The 19,624-nt window shown below is 44.2% G+C and overlaps 1 protein-coding gene across 2 annotated transcripts in view; it reads left to right on the top strand.

The window, feature by feature from the left end:
* The window catches only part of LOC126524347 (unconventional myosin-XVIIIa-like), a 358,530-nt gene that overhangs the window by 177,076 nt on the left and 161,830 nt on the right, over positions 1-19,624 (top strand). For both annotated transcript variants that reach the window (XM_050172677.3, XM_050172676.3), the window contains exons 18-19: positions 5,537-5,665; positions 13,732-13,875. In XM_050172677.3, coding sequence (XP_050028634.2) covers positions 5,537-5,665; positions 13,732-13,875 — 273 coding nt within the window. The remainder of the gene's footprint in view (positions 1-5,536; positions 5,666-13,731; positions 13,876-19,624) is intronic.

A 19,624-nucleotide genomic window follows, 5' to 3' on the forward strand; every position in this document is an offset into this window, starting at 1 on the left:
TTATGGATTAGGATTATGTTAGCGTTCTTCCAAGATTCCGGTACGCTCGAGGTCATGAGGCATTGCGTATACAGGGTGGCCAGCTTTTCTAGAACAATCTGCACATCATCCTTCAACAAATCTGCTGTTACCTTATCCTCCCCAGCTGCCTTCCTTCTTTGCATAGCTCCCAAGGCTTTCTTTACTTCTTCCGGCGTTACTTGTATGATTTCGAATTTATCTAGACTATTCTCTCTTCCATTATCGTCGTGGGCGCCACTGGTACTGTATAAATCTCTATAGAACTCCTCAGCCACTTCAACGATCTCATCCATATTAGTAATGATATTGCCGGCTTTGTCTCTTAATGCATACATCTGATTCTTGCCTATTCCTAGTTTCTTCTTCACTGCTTTTAGGCTTCCTCCGTTCCTGAGAGCATGTTCAATTCTGTCCATATTATACTTCCTTGTGTCAGCTGTCTTACGCTTGTTGATTAACTTGGAAAGTTCTTCCAGTTCTATTCTTGCTGTAGGGTTAGAGGCTTTCATACATTGGCGCTTCTTGATCAGATCTTTCGTATCCAATGGCGGCCTGTCCGGAACCAGGGATTCTTAGCACCCTCTGCTGCGTCGCAGGTCTGACCGCCGCCGTGGTCAGTTGTTTCGCAGCTGCTGGAGACTGAGGGCTGGGGTTTGATTGTTGTGTTCATATGGGAGGTTGTGGCCAAGTATTGCACCAGGGTGGCCAATCCTGCTCTGGTGAGGGAGTGCGTTACTGGTTCTGGTCACCGGGATCAGGCTACACTCCAGGCCTGTTTATGCAATTTTATCAACACGCGGATTTTTTTTTTTTAATCCGGTGGAAAATTGCACGGCACTGGGATTCAAACCATGGTCCTCTTGCACGCAGGCAAATGTTCTACCTCTATGCCACCGCTGCACCTCTCCATTGTGATTAGGGTTTGCACTTTGGAAACGCCCAGTGACTGTCGAAGTTCATCGTTGACCATGTCTGTGACCGAAGACACCCGAGGTTGCAACGAAGGTAACATCTTGTGCAGTTCTTCGTGCACAATAACCCTGATAGTGTCTTGGAGGTCACTAGAGCCCAGGGCCTGCATTGTTCACTGTGGCGCGTACACTTGACAGTTAAATTGCCTAGTGTGCATTTTCAGAGTTTTCTCAGTCGTCGTTGCGTCTGTCAAGAACTCAGCTATGGTCTTCGGTTAGTTGCGGATCAGTCCGGTGAAGAGTTCTTGCTTTACGCCTCGCCTCAAAAGGTCGACTTTTTTCTCATCGGACATTTCCAGGCCAGCGTGCCGGAAAAGACGGGTCATCTCTTCCGTGAAGATGGCAATGATCTCATTGGGTAGTAGCACTCGGGTTTCCAGCAGAACTTCGGACCTTTTTTTTTTTCGGATATTGCTCATGAAGGTTCTCAGGAAGTTACTGTGGAACAGGTCCCACGTTGTAAGGGTGGACTCCCAGTTCTCGAACCAGGTCCTCACAGCACTTTCCAAGGAGATGTACGCATGGTGTAGCTAATCCTCAGAGGTCCAGTTGTTGAAGGTTGAGATCCTTTCAAAGGTTTCCGGATCCTCCAGCGAAGCTCCGCGGTAGGTTGGGGGCTCCCTGGGTTGTTGAAGCACGATGGGGGACACTGGGGCTGCCATTGTGGTTGTTGAGCTGGCCATGGTCTTCCTGGTTGTATCAGGCAGAAGGCCGTGCTCCAGAGGCAGTCCTTGCAGTCTGTGGCTAGCTCACTGGTCTAGGGTGACATTGGTGTTCTCTTCGGCGTTCGAACTTTGTTCACGGCTTTGCAGGGGCATTTGGTACATGAACGCAATAGCACCTCCACCATATGTCACATAGTGGTGACGGTGAAGAAGGCAGCAAAATTGTGATATACAAAACTAGCATTTTATTGGGCGAACCTGTGCCTTTAAAAGCAGGCTACACTCAAAGGACAAGGATAGCGGCGAACACAGTCGGCAATCGGCGAAAATCTGATCTGCCGGTCAAGCGCGTCGGCTTTTATAGATGACCTATTGAACATTCTAGAGTAATCCCTGGTGCCCGTGTGTCTTCCCGAAAGTGCTACACTATTTGCATCTCGCATACGTGCAAACAGATTCCACAAGGTTCGGTGACAACAGACAGTGGATAGAACCATCAATAACATTCCAGAAACTTCCGATACATGTAGGTGTGTCCTGCACTGAGCGATAACATTTGTTAGACGGTGAGAAGCACTCACCCGAAAAAGATAAACAAATCCACGTGTCAATATCATATTATGCTGGTTACCTGGCCGCAGCGGCATCGAGGGTAATATGCTTGCCGACTTTATAGCCATGTCAGTAACCTCAAAACAAAGTAATTCTTCCATAGCTGTGCCTGTGGTAGATTTAAAGCTTTTCCTACACAAGAAACTGAGGGGCCATTGGCAATGTACGTGGTACACTGAAATACTTCATAAACTTAACGTCATTAAGCCAGACGTAGGACACTGGCCACCAATAACAAAAATACAACAAACCGAGGTAATTTTCTGCCACCTTAGGATAGGTCATACTTATGGCGCTCACTTCCTACCTGTTAACTGGTGATGATCCTCCTGTCTGTGATAAATGTGGCAAGATGCTTACAGTCCTTCACATCGTGCTAGAATGTCGCGAAATAGAAGCTCTACGAAATAAGTACTTTTCTCTGGCATACAGACAACACATTCCCCTCCACCCCGCAATATTCTTCAGTGTGGAACCACTATTTGACAATAAAGTAGCTTTAACATTTTTACGAGATGTTGGCACATTGCACGTCATCAGACCAAGGTATGCGTAGCGCATCCTCTCACTAGAGGCTGCTGCTGCAATAGCATTTTTATAAAGCACATGCCTCCCAGTTCTTGCGTTCAAGGGCTCTCTTGTGAGGTACGAGTGCTACTGTTACTCACACGTTAAGTGCATCATCCCTTGGGGACAGAACTTTTATTTCCATAGCATACGCCACTAGTCATTGTCATTATTTTAATCCCTGTACATTTCGCGCACTTTACAGCAACTAAGCTTTTAGGGCTCTCTACAGCCAAGGTACATATACCATTCCCATTGTCATTCACAACCATGATATTTGTCACATTCTACTATTGGCACTTCATTCATTATTTTTTTCTTGGCCCTGTTTGGCCATATCTGGCCCTTGTGCCAGTAAAATCCATACATCATGATCATCATCATCATGTCAGAAGATTGAGCCAATTAGGCACTGATAAGCACATGGTTCACACGGAATATGTGGCAATGAACTTCGCGCCGCTTCAACAGCCGTCAGTATAACCTCCACTCGTGATCTCGGGATCAATCACTGATGAGCCACCCATATGAACATATGAGCCGTGACCCTCCAACTTGCCATGACCATCCAGATTTCGGAATCTTTGACAGGTGGCAAATCACGCACCAAACTTGACAATGAAATTGCGTGGACGGTGCCTGCTTTTTACCGTCTGCACAAGCTTCGCGCAGAGCATTGACTGAGTCGCATGATGCGTGGTCACTTCATCTGTCACACAGATTGGCCTTATGGTAACCCACCTGCCGTACAGAAAAACTGGAAAGCAAAATTTTCTATGCAATATATTTTTTTTAATGAATGAGGTTTTATTATTAATAGACACGATACAGTACAAGGAAATATTACACAGAAGGAGGTCCTGAGGTCAAAGACTGTAGTGGGACCTACTGTACAGCGTACTATAAGTAAAAATATTGACGCGTGCATCTATTCTTCTATGCAGACGACACCGAAGATAGGGACATTAACGGATTTCGTCTAGTGGGTCAGTGGGATTCGGCGAGGACAAAGAAGACGTGTCTCTGGCCTGTTCTGTATTTGAACAAGTTGTCCTACGGCTCTTTAACGTCTCCCTGTCTACAGTCCGCGTTGTACTGCAACAATATAAACAACAGTTGCTACAATTACAAAAGAGTGCCACAAAACACAGGTCCACTATTGCCCTGAGAATCTCATTGGTATTCAGTACAACAGAAGGTTACTAATTCATTAGTTTCAGTTAAAAAAAAAAGAAATTTGATTTTTGTTCAACAGTAATTAAATTGATAAAAATATTTTCCAGACCTTCTTATACTAGAACTGGGCGGTAATCGGTGCTGACATACCGATTTGGTGTTCCCTTTAGTAAGAGTAGACGGTACTGTATGTCTGGATTTCGGTGTACCCAAGTTACTGCCAGCTGGCAACATTTTTATGATGCAATGCTATGTGACTCCTAAGCATGTGCAGCAGTGTGTTTTCTTGCCCAAAATTTGTAGGCAGTAAATTTCGTTAAATGTTTTGTGATATTCGATTCAATATATGTCATCGTCAGCCTCATCATCTTTTTCTTCTTGATGCAAATAGATATTCGAATTGAAATCTACTATTCGCTATTTGCACACCCCTATAGGAAACTTTGGCACGTGATTCTAGTTCATAATAAGAGGAGGAAATGAAGTTAGGCATGTCATGTAATGCATAAAGCAGATAGCTGGTGACTATCACATCAACAGAAGAGGTGCAAAGGAAATGTACTTGCAGTCAGTAGGGTACAGGACTATGTGGTGTAATGCGATTAGGCACTTTTCAAGTGTAGGATGAAGTCAGCTGATGATAGGGAAAATTGTCATCCAGCTGAATGTAGCACAAAGCTACAAATGAAACCCATACAGGTTTCTCAGAAAGAAAGCTTACCTGTTAAGGAAAAATTTGGCCTGGTCTAGGATTTAAACCTGGGACCAACGCCTTTCCGGGGCAGTCACTCTACCATCTGAGCTAATCAGGAGGCTAGCAGAACACAGTGCGAGGGAAAACTAATAAATAACTCGGTAGCATTGTCGTCATTCCAGCTTCGTCGTCTGAATCTTGTCAATGCATTGTCGTCATGCTATCCCCATGATACGCTCGTCATGCATTCATTGTCATACTCTCAGTCTGAGACCATCGTGATCATTCTACTGTCATCAATCCAGCCTCATCGTCTGACTCGTCATGCTGTTATTGTTAGGCCTTTTATGCTGACCGAGCGTCCTAAGTTCTCTCATAGCTCGGGTCATAGATATGTGCTCATGGTCATGATGATATTGTGGTCATTGCGTAATCGTCATTCCAGCTTCATCATCCAACTCTCATTATGCTGTCATCGTCATGCCGTTGTCATCATGCTTGTGGCTGACCTTGGCAAGTGAGGGTCATATCAAAGTGGGCCAATACCAGAGACAGTGTGTGTAGCTGAAGTGAGGAAGTCTCAGAATGACCGCTACAGATTCTAAATAAATGTCTTCAGCAATATGGTATGTCGCTACATTGCTTGGATGCTAATCGCATTACCGTCACCAGTCATGATGAGGCAGGATTTGTGGTAATGCTTTTTTCTTCTTCGTGGGGTAATTCAAAAATCCACTCAATTTGAAGAGTTTATGCTGTGTGGGAGACTTCAAATAATGAGGTTTCACTGTAGGATGTTGATGTGGTCTTGTTCTTTCCGTCTGGTGCAGATCTTTCTACGTGCGGGCACCCTGTCCCTCTTGGAGTCTCAGCGGGAGGAGAAGCTGGCTGAGGGTTTGATTCACCTGCAGGCACACCTCAGGGGATACCTGGCGCGCAAGCGTTTCCAGCAGCGCAAGGTGAGCTTCTGTTTATGCTTTTGAACTCTCGACTACAGTCACACGCAAACGAAAATTGCTGTCATGCACTTCAGCTCTCAGGTTGTAGAATTTCCACTCTTCTGTTTGATGAATGTGTACGAACATTCCCAGCTTATTGTCAAAAACATACTAGTGAAGATGCAACACAGACACAACTTCTGTGTTTTCTTCTGTGTTTCTTGCTTTCCGTGTCTCGTATTCGTGCTGTTTCTGACAATAAGCCACGTACCATGAGCATAATGAAATTGAAATGCAAACAGGAACTAATGCCTATTACATGTATGCCAAGGAAACTTGCCGTATCCTTTGGGACCAGGATCCTTTTAATAATGACACGGCAGATGCGATCCTTTTACATATAACACAGCCTATACATAGACACGTTAACATGGTACAGGGCGTTTTACATGCACACAGACTAGAGCAAGAGTTCTGAAGATGTCTGTCTGTCTAAAATAGTTATGTGCCTAGCACTCTTCCAGCAGGACTCGCCAGTGTGCGTCCTCATTGTGGGGGCCGTGACCATTGTCATTGTTGCCGTGTAGTCCGACTCTTCAGCACAGCTCGTTAGTTGCTTGTATCGGCCACGTCCTACGCCGACACCACCAGGCTGCAGCTGGTTGCAACATGGAAACGGAAAACAGCAGGCCTGCAATGCACTAGGTCATTGCTGTAACTGGCCAGCAGCTCACGAGCCACTGCTGGAACGTCTCGGTTCCCAGCACGAAGCACTGCACCAGGCCACTATGACAGCAAGCCGTTGGTGCGCAGGAGAGCACATCCACAACCAAGATCTCAGCCCAGGTCTGCACGGTCGCCAGTACCCAAGCCTCGACCACTGGTCAGCGAGCTGTTGTTCAAGCCTCCTGCTCGCTCTCACGCTTTCCACATGCCACTTCCTTGTTCGTGGCACGTGGTCTTCTTCTTCCGTAATTGCCATCATTAAATCTCCTCTTGTTGTCATACAATCACCATCACTCCAAGCTGGCTGGTCAAACACTTTGTCTTGCCATGGTCACGCACCATAATCCACATCATGACAGTGTAAATACACGAAAATGCGACATGTAATCGCTCTGTAGCCAGTTTCTAAGCATGGAGTAGTTTCAAGTGTATGTTTTGGAGTCTGGATTATGCTGCTGCTACAAATGCAGATGAACATGGAAACAAAACAACTCATTGTAGTAGTTTCAGAACTGTTTATGTTTAAGGTTTTGCTGGCATACAAATCAGCGGAAGTAAAAATAATCTTGCAGCTTGCCGAGGTTTTGGTTCTTTCGTTAAGATAAGAGGTTGATCTTTTCTAATGTGCACCCAACACAATCTAATGTGCACCCAGTTTTTGTGGAGTTAAAGTAAAAAGCTAATATAAAAATGATGTTAAAGCACTAAAGGAAGTATAAATGTAATGTGCACTTGATTTTAAAAAATGTAGCATGGCTCTAATCATGGCAATCAGAAAAGGAGGAAACCATAAAACTTTACCTGCACTGAACGGAATGTATCAAACCACTTCATATCCATTGTCATATTCTTAAACAGTGCTATATAGCTCTCTATGGATCACAATGTGTAGTCCTCCATGTGGCTCATTGCATGTTTGATATTCCACTTTTATCACATGACTATGGAACCATCAGCATTGGGGTGATTGCCCGCACCTAGCCTTACCACTTGACTAGTTTGTCCTGTGAAGCAGGCAATTACCTGGAATGCCAAAACATACCTGAACTTGTTGCTGCTAGCTTAGCATGTAAAATAACTTGGCTTTCGATGAGCTCTCTTGATCAAAGACTTAGAGTGGGGCATCTGTCGTGGCCTCTCAAGAACTTAATCTGTTGTTATCTGTGATGGCATTGATGCTCGCTAGGCTGTTTCTGGCAGTGGACTGTTGTGCGCAAACACGATTTTGGTTTCATACCTGGTTTCACTGGTGCAGGCAATACTTGGACCAATGTTGTTTAAAAAAAAAAAAAAGAAGTGATACGTTAGAGTAAATAATAAATCTGGTAAATACTGTAACATTCGCTGTGAGGTATCTTTCTTGCCCTAAAATATTCCTAGGACAAGTCGAAGATAAGTGTTTTTAGCGAGATGATGCATGCTCAATGCATTTGCTGTCCCCTAGTGCCACGAAGACAGGCACTGCAGTTGTTTGGGCCACGGTTTGGGTCATCATTGGTATCAGGCGCATTCATGCTGACCACTTGAGTTCAAAAGTGAGGGCCTATCTCATAACTGAAATAATAGAAGTTTTGGCTGGGACCATATGCCGGCTGGGACCTTTGTTCAAGAGTCAATAAGCAGATAATCTAATTATTCGAAGTCAAATTAATGAAAATCTACTGTATAGTGAGCCCATTGTAGAGAGCAGCCAGATTTAACTCATCTTAAGCTGTGTGTAATTACAAAGGGATACATGTAATCTTGTGTGATCCTTTAAGTGTGATGTGCTACACTTTCAACACTGAGAGAACAGTTTGTGCTTGCGTTTGTGCAGCTCTTGTGGCTCTGCAGCCATCTCTTGTTGTGGTTGAGCCACTTGCCACTTGACTGTTGTGCATTGCTGTGCAAAGCAGGAAACTTGCTTCCAATGCTAAAATATAAAAGCCCAGCCATAATACAGCTTCATGCAGCTTCTCACACGAAAAGAAATTGACAGACCTCCTCCCCATCACTTATTACATCTTGACACATGTACTTGTTTACCCTTTTGTTTTTTTTGGTGACCGCTTTTCACAGTCTAAAAAATGTTATCGCTCAGTGCGGGACGCACCCGCATGTATTGGAAGTTTCTCAAATGTTATTGATGGTTCTATCTGCTGTCTGTTGTCATTAAAGCTTGTGTAATGTGATTGCACATGCGATGCGAATTGTGTAGAACTTTCCCGAAGACACGCGGGCACCAGCGATTAGTCTGGAAACTTCGATAACTTACGATAAGTTGTGTGAATGTTTGCTTATCATCTGGCATTGCATTTTGCTTAAGTTGTGCGGTGATATTGAAAGTAATCTGGTGCCAACAACTGAGGAACTACTTCGACTCATTTTAGACAAGCAAACTCAAATTGAAGTACGGCTGACAGATATTGAAAGCAAACTAGAATCATTCAATGACCAGTGCATTAAATTGGTACGACTTCAAAGTACTCTTGGTGATGTTGAGTGCACTATTCAACTCCAGCAAAAGAAATTAAATGATATGGAAGACAGAGCCAGACACTATAATATTATTGTATTTGGTGTATCAGAGGAAGCAAAAGAAACAAGAGCAGATATTGAAACCAGAGTGGTAAAAGAAATTATTTCCGAACAGCTGGGCATCTCTGTGACGTCACTGGAAAGATTACACAGACTTGGGCAAAAGAGGGCTGGGCTGAACAGGCCGGTTATCATCAGGCTGTATGATTTCGGTGAGAAAGTCGGGGAAAACACGGGGAATGTGGGAGATGGAAATTCAAGACGATGAGCAAAACGTGAACAAGGTGAAAGCAGGAGCCAACGTTTCGTCAAGTGGACTTGTCTTCTTGAAGGCGACGTATGCTTTCCTCGCCACAGTATATATAGGTGGGGTTCTTCTAAAGGGGAGGGGGTGTAAGGCGGGAGGGTGCGGCAACGAGGGAAGGTGTGTTGGCGGTCGAATTGAGAGTAAAGGAATGCTGTGCACAAGGCCAAGGCCAGGTTTTCAAGGATTTCAACAGGTCAGCTTCAAGCTGTCCCACGAAAATGTTTGCATACGTGGGAGCGAATGGCGTACCCATGCTAGTGCCAAAAGTTTGCAGGTAGTGAATGGAATCGAATTCGAAATAGTTGAGCGTGAGAACTAACCTAAGGAGCGCTAAGTAAACTTCAGGAGCGTGCGCTTGGGAATTGATTGCGAGGGATCTAGAAATGGCTTCAATTCCTTCACTCATGGGAATGTTGGTGTAAAGGGCAGAAACATCCAAGGTGACTAGAATAGCGTGGTCGGAAAGGATTTGGTTGGCGTTGATGCCGTCGATAATTCGAAGGAAGTGCGGCGTGTCTTGAATGAAAGATGGGAGGGTGGTGGGTATGTTTGACGGGGGGTGGTTTAAGAATTTAGATAGTGACTCAGTAGGTGTGTTGTTATTAGACACAATAGGCCGACCTGGGATTTCTGCTGTAAACATTTCTTCGACCAGAACTTTATGTATTTTAGGAAGAAAATAAAAGCAGCCTGCTTTTTTGTTCTTGGGCATCATGAAGCGATATTCAGATTGCGTGATTAGTTCCCTGGACAGGAGCTCCGCTATTGTGTTTTATCACAATAGCGGAATAGCGGATCAAGAAATGCAGCAAACTGAAAGGTAGCGGCATAAGTGTTTCCGACGATTATTCACAGGCCACTGCACAGAAAAGAAAACTTCTTTGGGAACAAGTTCGGGTCTATACACATGAGGGGCCAAAAGTTAAGCTCATGCACAGTGAAATGATCATCAATAACACTGCCTATATCTGGGACTTGCAAACTAATTCTCAAGTAAAGCTGCCAACTACCCATGCAAACACATCCAGTCGTGATGAATGATAGAAGAAAAAGCATGAACTATGAACGCTAAACGTAAATGCACAAAGTACTGTAAATAAAGCGGAACACCTCGAATCCTTAACGATACTACACAATGCTCATGTTATTGCCATGACAGAAAGGTGGCTGCATGAAGATATTCAGGGTGAAGGAATGTTTCCTAGCTCATGTAATGTGCTCTGCAGGGACAGGACAAACAGAGGCGGAGGTGTGGCATTACTCATCAAGAACACATTGCAATATGAACCCTTCCCCCTTATCAGTGATCACAAAAAGCGTATGGTGTAAAATAATTACGACTGATATGACATTAGTAATCGCAGTCATTTATAGACCCCCAGCAAGCCCTGTCCAATGCCTCCAAAAGATTGATGAACAGTTAAATGCTCTAATGAACAATAGAAGCAGAATTACACTTGTAGGAGACTGTAATTTACCCAGTTTAGATTGGGATGCACAAGTGCCTGGGCCTATGGAAAGGCCTCACGCTGACTTGATGTTAGAGATTATGACGATGTATGGTCTCATTCAGGATGGTCAAGAAACCCACTCGAACTCAAAGAAACTGTAATTTGCTGTTGGATTTAATATTTTTGTCTGGAGGAGCGTTTGATTATAGAATAGATATTCACGAGGGAATTTTGCACCATAATAGTGTACTTGCTACTATTAATGTTAACAAGGAGTGTGCCTCAAAACAGAAGTTGGTAAAAATTTACAATTTCAACGCAGCTGATGACACTTCAGTTATTGACTATTTGGAATCTGCCTTTGATACAATGCCACAAGATGATAGCGTTAAGAACCTGTGGCAATATTTCGTTTCAGCTGTAAGGCATTGTTTGCAAAAATTTGTACCACGGAAAAAAGGGCGGTCTCGAAAAGAGAATCCATCGATTACTCGAGATATCATCCATTTAAAATGCCGCCTCCAACATGCTTGTAAAAACAAACCCAAACCTGACAGCGTAGTTGCTACTCTCAGTGCGCAAGTGCAAAAGAACTGAAGGAGGCCAAAACGCATTGCCTTTCTACAATACTGGCAGAGTATATAAGGAGCGCTCCCCAAAAATTTTTGAGGTATCTCTCTGGCTCTAATCCAATAATAAACAGAGTACTAATAAACAGTGCTTCATGATGTGAACCGAAATCAATCACTGAGGCATTTATTAGTTTTTTAGTGTCTGTATTTAGTTCAAAACACATTGAACCTTCAATGAAAGCATCAGGCAGGCAGCAATGTGATGGCATTGTCATATCGCGAGAAGGTGTAACATTACTTTTAAAGCTGGGTACTAAGTATGTATCTTATCCGTTCTGGGTCCTATATTGTTTTTAATACATATCAATGATATCGCGAAGAACATACATCCTCTGGTCGAAGTGCGATTGTTTGCGGATGACATTGTGTTATCTTGTTGCATAAGAAGCCTGCTAAACCAGGTCCTGTTAAATGACTCTTTGAAAGTTGTATATGACGGGTGTGTAAAATGGAACATGCAAATCACTTATGAAAAGTCCACTTCTATGATTGTGGCCCCATTTGTGTTCCTGTATATAATTTACAGCATAGAAATAAAACGTTCCAGTAAATAAAAATATTTAGGCATTACGATTTCTCATGAGATGACCTGGAGTGATCATGTACGAAATATATGTAGGACAGCGCAACGAAAACTAGGATTCCTATGGCGAAAGCTAAAATATGCACCATCTGATGTCAAACTAAAAGCATATAAATGAATAGTAAGGCCAACTCTGGAATACGCAAGTATAATTTGGGATCCAAGTCAGAAATATCTCGTTAATAAACTTGAACATGTTCAGAGATTGGCAGCGAGGTTTGTATTTCCCTTTTACCGAATAATGCAGTCAGTTACAGAACTTCTTACACGTGCAGAGCTACCAACTTTGGCTGTTCACAGAAAAATTTCTAGGCTTCAGTATTTTTGCCAGCTCTATCACAATAGATTCAATTTGGATTCCAGCCTCGTACTTGCAGCTGCCCGGTAGACGATCATGTACTAACCATCCCTTTGCTGTTATGTCCTACGTTCTAAGAGTTGACGTCTGTGAATATTCGTTTCTGCCTAAAACAATTATAAAATAGAATAACCTTGACTGACACATATTTGGTAACGCTTGTTCGCTAGAAACTTTTTAAAAAGAGTTGAAACTGCGCTATATTGATTGAATGTACTCTTCCCACCCTGTAACAGCCCGGAAGGGCTAACAGTATTTGCAATAAATAAATAAAAAAACTCATGTAGAAAACCCGATGTGCTTGACCGGCAGATCAAATTTTCGCCAATTGCCGACTGTGTTCACTGCGGTCGTTGTTCTTTGAGTGTAGCCTGTTTTTGAGAACACAGGTTTGGCCAATAAAATGCTAGTTTCGTCACTCACAGTTTTGCTGCTTTCTGCACCATCACTGCTACGTGACAATATGCGGTTAGGCTTAGCTCACCCTGTCCAGCATGCACTGCAGCACAGAGGAGATGAACTGGCAACTGAAATGCCATAGCTTACATGGGCAATGTGAGACAAGTCAGCAGAAAATAAGCGAAGCAGCGAAACATACAGAAAATGCACTGTAGTTGCAACAAGATCATTTATTTTGCACTCGTATGCAAACCTAAAGAAAAGTAAGTTGTAACTGTTCACCCTACGGGCTAGGTATAGCCATTAATTTTAGCGGCTGACAAGTACTGTTCCACATCTTTCACATGTCTGCATGATGTGTCAATAAATATATAGGAACACTTTAAAGGGCCCCCCACCAAGTTTAGGCATGGTAAAGAGACAACCACAGTGTGTAAGTCTGGCACTAAAGATCTTGTCTGCAAAGTATCAAACTTCTGCACTCTGTGAAAATGGCTGAAATTTCACATGAAAGCCTACATGCCCTTCTTGTTCTTGAGAGAGCCCCTCTTCCTGCTGGAAAGTCAATCTCACAGTACAAATGCATCTACATCAGTACATAAGCCACACGACCTACAACATCACCGCTTACGGCATGCGACCTCGGTAGACCATCCAAAGTAAAACACACAAAACCACCTGTGGAAGTGCGTGTGCAAAAAAAAAAAAAAAGAAGAAAGAAAGAGAAAGCTAGAAAGATAAGAAAAAGGGAGTCGCTGCTTGTGACCTAAATCTGTTGCACTCTTTCGCCTCTGATATAACAGGGAGAAGTAATGTAGCTTGCACGTGCTAGTCGAGGCAAAGGGAGAGAGTGTCTGCATTGGCAGTGAAGATTGCCTTCTTGCTGCATGACAGTGCAACATTTCAACCTTTGCTGTCTCTTTTAAATTCATGACATTGAAAAATTCTTGTGGTAAAACCGTCCCCAGATGGCTTGTCACAACTTCCATTGTATAGCCAAAATTTTTGTCTTGGCCTGGTGAAATATCATGTTACACTGCGGCTGACCTTAGCTATTGGTTTTTGCAGGAAGCGACAGTGATTCTTCAAGTTTCCTTGTCTGATATGCTTGCAGGTCCAGGAGCTGGCCATCTGCTGCATCCAGAGGAATGTGCGCAAGTTCCTCGAGATTCGTGACTGGCCCTGGTGGCGCCTCTTCATCAAGATTGCACCCGTGCTCAATGTACAGCGCACCGAGCAGGAGCTGCGTCTCAGCAGGGTATGTTGGCCTCACCATCCTTTCCTAAGGCTGTGTACCTGCTATATACAGGCAGTGGTATTTTAGAGTAATTCTGTGCAGTACTTTAAGCTGTAGCAATTGTAGAGACGTTACAGAGCATTTGGGAAAAGAAGTGACCGTATGTGGAAGAGTACAAGTTGTCGTGGGGTCTTGCCAGCGAATGCCCATATTTATCATATTTATCACGGGCGCAACACGTAAAGAGATAGTGATGAGAGACAGCATGGACCATAAAATGTACGTATAAACTGTTCAGCCTTGCTTGGCTTACCATATTGACTTAAAAAACAAACGCACCTTTCTTTTACCAAATATTGGAGCCAGATTCCAGGGTGTGTTCACTATGCCAGCTAAAATGTTGAGCGGCTCCCTCTCTTTCTCCTTTCTTTTTTGGGAACCAGTACTAAGCCTACTGCACTGCATATTAACACCAGTTTATATCCATCCTTTCTCTTTAACCTTGTGTGTGGAACCTGCAGAGAAAGGTTACCTTCTGTTAACCCTTTCACTTGAAGATCACAGTGGTGGCAGCTTCCATCTGCAGGGTCCACTATCATCAAAAGCCTAATGGTCACATTTTGGTGTTTGTTTTTTCCTTATCTGGACACTCGGCATGCCTTTCTTTTTAATTGTCATGTTCCCCAGTTGATCACAGTTCAAAATCATTCAATCAGCATACCAAATTTGCAACATCACACTTTCTCTTCCTTTTTAATTCTTATAGTGCACTAGTGAACTTTCACAACCTTTTCGTTGTATGTGGAAAGCAGCCACTGACACATGGTAAGCTGCCGCTGTTATGTCATAAAGGCATTGTCAGTATTGTTATAAATAAATAAGTCATCATTTTCTGAGGGATGTACAATGGTCCCACATAAAGAATGTTGTTCAAGTGCTGCTTGCTCTGGAGGTCTTAGAGCACACGAAACCTATGTCAATGTCACCAGTGGCCCAATCAAAGTGGCAGAGTAAACATGACAGTACTCAGTTGCACTATGGAAAGTCCAGCATCCGTGGTCTACCTACAATGTCATCATTAGCATTGTGTGCTTTATTTTGCACATATACCGTCGCTCTTAGCTTTGGCACGGCAGTTACAGTACAGTGTTTACTGGTCGAGAAACTTCGGGCCAAGTTTGCTATAGGGACAAATGCTGCCGCTAGAGGTGCCACTTTAGATAAGGCTACGATTGACGCTGGTGTCGGCATGCTTGGGTAATTTTCATAATAACTCACATACATGGTGCCGTAGTATCTGTCAGAGTTATTTCGCATTCTTGTATTTCCCTCACTTGTGTGGAACAAATGCAGTTAAACCGTGATATAACGACGTCGGTAAAATCAGCAATTTGCTCCTGTATATTGAAATTATATTATATTGAATTTCAGCCTTTTATGCAAGTAAAAACTGTCGCCTATGAAGTTTTCTTAGGCTTGAGGGGCCGCAAAATTTTCTAAATTACCGGGCAATCGAAAAAGGCAATCTTTATTGAGAAAAGAAATTCACTTTGTTCAATTTGAGAGGTGGCAACAAAAGATACGGTTTCATTCCGTGTCAACGATATCTTCACATCAGTGGTAGGAAGCGAAGCCAGCCATGCATTTGTGTTCATTCCGCCCACGTGGCTGATAGTGTCACCCACAGTAAAAGCGCCGGCAGCCAATGCTTTGTCTGCCTCTCACTTCAATGTGTCTCCAAAATGGGAGAGTTCACAACCTCTAGAACTAAATGTGCTGGAGGACAGCACACATGATGCCGCACCATCTCGGTACACCGATTTCTTTCATGTGCGCAGACTATCTCTAAAACAGGGCTTGCGGGCCGTGTATGTGCTTGGCCGTGCTTGAAAAGGAGACACATGCCAACCTGCCCACCAATACCTCCCCTTGCGCACTTGATTGGTTGCTTTACCGCAAGCTCACTTCCCTCTCCCCTTCCCCTTTGCTCATGTGGGAAGACTGTGCTCATCAGGCCACCTTCTTTGTTGACTCACCCTCGTACGCTTTCACTCGTACCTAAAGCATACTGCGTGCAAGGCATGATAGGATCTTATCGCACTTGAACTTTATACCACTGCTTCGGTTGTCACTCTCAGTTGTGTGGGCTGCAATTTGAGAGGTGCATTCGCAAGCAGCCACTTGTAATTCAACCATTGGACCATCTGTGTCCACGGAAGTTTTCATTTATTGTATTGGTATTTCTTTGCAGCAGTAGTGAAATCTTGTTATATTGAAATTGTGTATAAAGACACTTTGTTATATCAACATTCAAAATACATAATGTTCTTTAGACAAGAAGGTAAAAAAGTTAAATACTTTGTTATATTGAAGTTCGTTATATTAAGGTTTAACTGCACGAGTGAAGCTTCGCAGTGAAATTATAGCTTGGAAAGCACTTGAGTAACGAAAGGATACTCTCTTGTGACAATGTATTAGCGGTAGGAAGGAATCTTCGCACCAAGAATCTCTGCTGCATGGTACCTCAATATTGCTTAAAAATTTTTTTTCGTAACTTGGCTTTCAAGTAGGTTACAGCGTCTCACGGCATCACAGCTAAGCTCGAAGAAGCAACCACCATGCTAGAAATGTCGTTGGAAGGAACTGTGCCGCACTTATGATGCCCCCACTTCTTAGCTCCATATCAGAGCGTTGCTATAGATAAACACCTCAAGGTTCCTGACATATTGCCACACTTTTGCTCCTGTCAGCATGGCATGGGCAGCAAAGGCATTTCTATCCAAGTTTTTACAAAAACAGTGATGCACATGTAACTAGGATCGCTATCTCGCATGTACAGTTTACATTGCTAATCCAGCTCTGAAGCAGAGTCCAGAACAATATTTACCAGAATACGTCAGAAGCAGGTCAGAAGCAAAACGTGGCACAGGGAAAGTGCGAACGGCGCAAACTTTTACCGGATCTGGTTGTACACGGGATGCATCAATGAGGTGTCCCAACACTGTAATCTGACGGCATCTGAATTGACGTTTCGTGGAGTTCAGTTGGAGGCCGGCTTTTCGGAAGACTGCATGAATGGCAGCGAGTCAGGTAAGGCAGCTGCCGAACGTGGGAGAAGAAACAATAACGTCATCAAGGTAACAAAGACAGGTGGTCCATTTGTAGCATCGCAGAAGAAAGTCCATCATACGTTCAAATGTCGTTGGAGCATTCCATGGGCCAAAGGGCATGACTTTGAACTGATATAATCCATTCGGCGTGATGAAGGCTGTCTTCTCGTGGTCCATTTCATCAACTGAAATCTGCCAGTAGCCGGATTGAAGATCGATGGACAAGAAGCATTTAGCTCCGTTCAAGCAGTTCAAGGTGTCATCGATGCATGGTAGAGGGTAGACGTCTTTTTCGCGTTATCTTGTCTAAGTGACAATAATCGATGAAAAAATGCCAGGTACCATTTTTTTTTTCACAAGGATGACAGGCGAAGGCCAAGGGCTGGCTGATGGTTCAATGAACCCTTTGCGGAGCATTTCACTCACTTCTGATTGGATGACTCGACGTTCAGCATGTGATACAGGATAGGGACGCTGACGAATAGGATTCGTGTCTCCAGTATTTATATGGTGGAGAACAACAGATGTTTGTCCTAAAGGCCTGTCGCCGAAATCAAAGATGTCACTGTACGATTCGAGCAGGAGACGTACGTCCGTGGCCTGTGCAGAGGTGAGGTCAGGTACAATCATTTTCGCGAAGTCATCTGTAAAGGAACCAGAGCTGTGAGCTGCAATAAACCACTCTCGGCATTCAGACTCTCAATGTCAAATTCGGAACTACTAGAAACGGTGGCCAAGAACATGCCGGCCGGAAGCACCTAAGGGCACAGGCTGAAATTCAGAAGCGGTAGAACGACATCGTTATTAGTAACCGGGACCAGCGTATGCAGAACAGTAACTTTCCGCTTCTAAAGCACATCGACGATGGGGCAAAGCACACATTCACCGTCAGGAACCTGTGGCTGGGCGGTCGAAGTGACGTAACTGCCTCGGGTGACAGACGCACATCATGAATCGAGCACAAGTGTGGTGGGGCGGTGCTCGGAGCATTGGCGTGTTGAGGCAGTTCTAACTGAAGAATGCCGGTTGCACAGTCGAGGAGAGCAGAATGATTAAATAAAATGTCCAATCCAAGAATAATGCTGTGAGGGCGGTTGTCGATCAAACTGATCGCAGCAAAGAGAACAGAAGTAGGGCGGCCGGCTATACTTAAACGCGCAGTACACATTCCAGGAACAACCAGCACACCGCCGTTGGCTACACGAAGCACTCGGGCAGCTGCTGGGGTGAGGACCTTCTTTAAACATCTACGTAGGCTAGCACTCGTCACAGATGCGTGGGCTCCAGTGTGGACGAGTGCTTGGACAGGTACGCTGCCTATTTTAACGTCAATTACACTTCTCTTTGTGGGCACAGACAGAAGATTTGTTGCAGTAGTGGGCAATGCAGCGCCACCTCCGAGGGCTGCATTTCTTAGTTTTCCGAAAGGGTGCGGCCAAAAGCCACAGGGGACGACAAGCGACATGGCTTTGGCAAACGGCAGGAGGGGCGACGTGCTTGCGGTGAACGAGACTGGTGTCCGCACGGCGATGGTGAGTGACTGTACCACGTGTTCGTAGCAGAGTTGTCGGTGCTGTTAGACTCGACGGTGGGCAAAACATTACGGGTATTTCCATCAAAATGGCTCAGGTTGGTCAGCGTGCGAGGTGTTGAGGGCCACGAGTAGCAACAGTATCGGCGACATGACCAATGCGGCGACAGGTGAAACATATTGGCTGGTCGTCCGCAGTTCTCCACTCAGTCGGGTTGCAATAACGCGGATTGAAGCGTCGGGGTGAAGTGAAAATAGTAGAAGGGCATTTGTTGTCGCTGGGATTGGCGACAGCACAGACAAAATGTAAACCAACGTTTTCAAGTTCCTGGCAAACGGTGGCTTGTACGAGAGGAATGGAAAAAGGGGTAGCATCTGGACTACGCGAACAGAAAGCTGCGGGTGCGATCGCATCCAGTTCACCTTACAGGCTCCAGTACAGGCTCGTTCACCTTTCCCCTATTAAACTGAAAACCCTGTACGTCGGGCTAGGTAGAGCTACGTAAACATATAGAGTAGCTCCTATGCTCTCTGCCGCTGTCATGGCATCATTGATCTCCTCTTCTTCATTCCATCACAGTGTGGATGGCACACACCCCTTTATTCTAGTAGCGTAGTGCAAACATACGCCTCAGGCTAGTACAGTAGAACCTCATGGTACAATAGCAAACGAGTTTGGGTATCACTACTTGTTCACTGTATGGACAGTGACGTGAAGCGTTTGGTACAGCCGACAACAAGACAGCTTATGATGCTCAGAAGATTCGTTCCTCGACAGAAAGAAGAATGCTGGTAACACTAGTTACTTTCTGTTATGTTAGAAAGGTCTCATGTGTATCTCCAGTGCTTCAACGAAGGCTGCAACAGTGCAAATAGAAAACATACGAGTAGATTGGGCGAGTGTAGTGGATGCAAAATGCACCACGAACATAGCGGGAAATAGGTAACTTACATGCACAGCTGTGACTTTTATCCCCGAGATGGCTTTAAGAGAACATTTTTTAGGGATGGTTGCTAGTACTACCGTTTTTTGCTGTATCAGATTGCTCATGGAATTCAATTGAAACTGCTGCCATTGTTTACTGTACTGATGAATTTACTATTTCCTGCACTAAGCCTGTCTCACGTG

This window comes from Dermacentor andersoni, chromosome 3 (genome assembly GCF_023375885.2).
Source record: "Dermacentor andersoni chromosome 3, qqDerAnde1_hic_scaffold, whole genome shotgun sequence".
Taxonomy (NCBI): Eukaryota; Metazoa; Arthropoda; class Arachnida; order Ixodida; family Ixodidae; genus Dermacentor; species Dermacentor andersoni.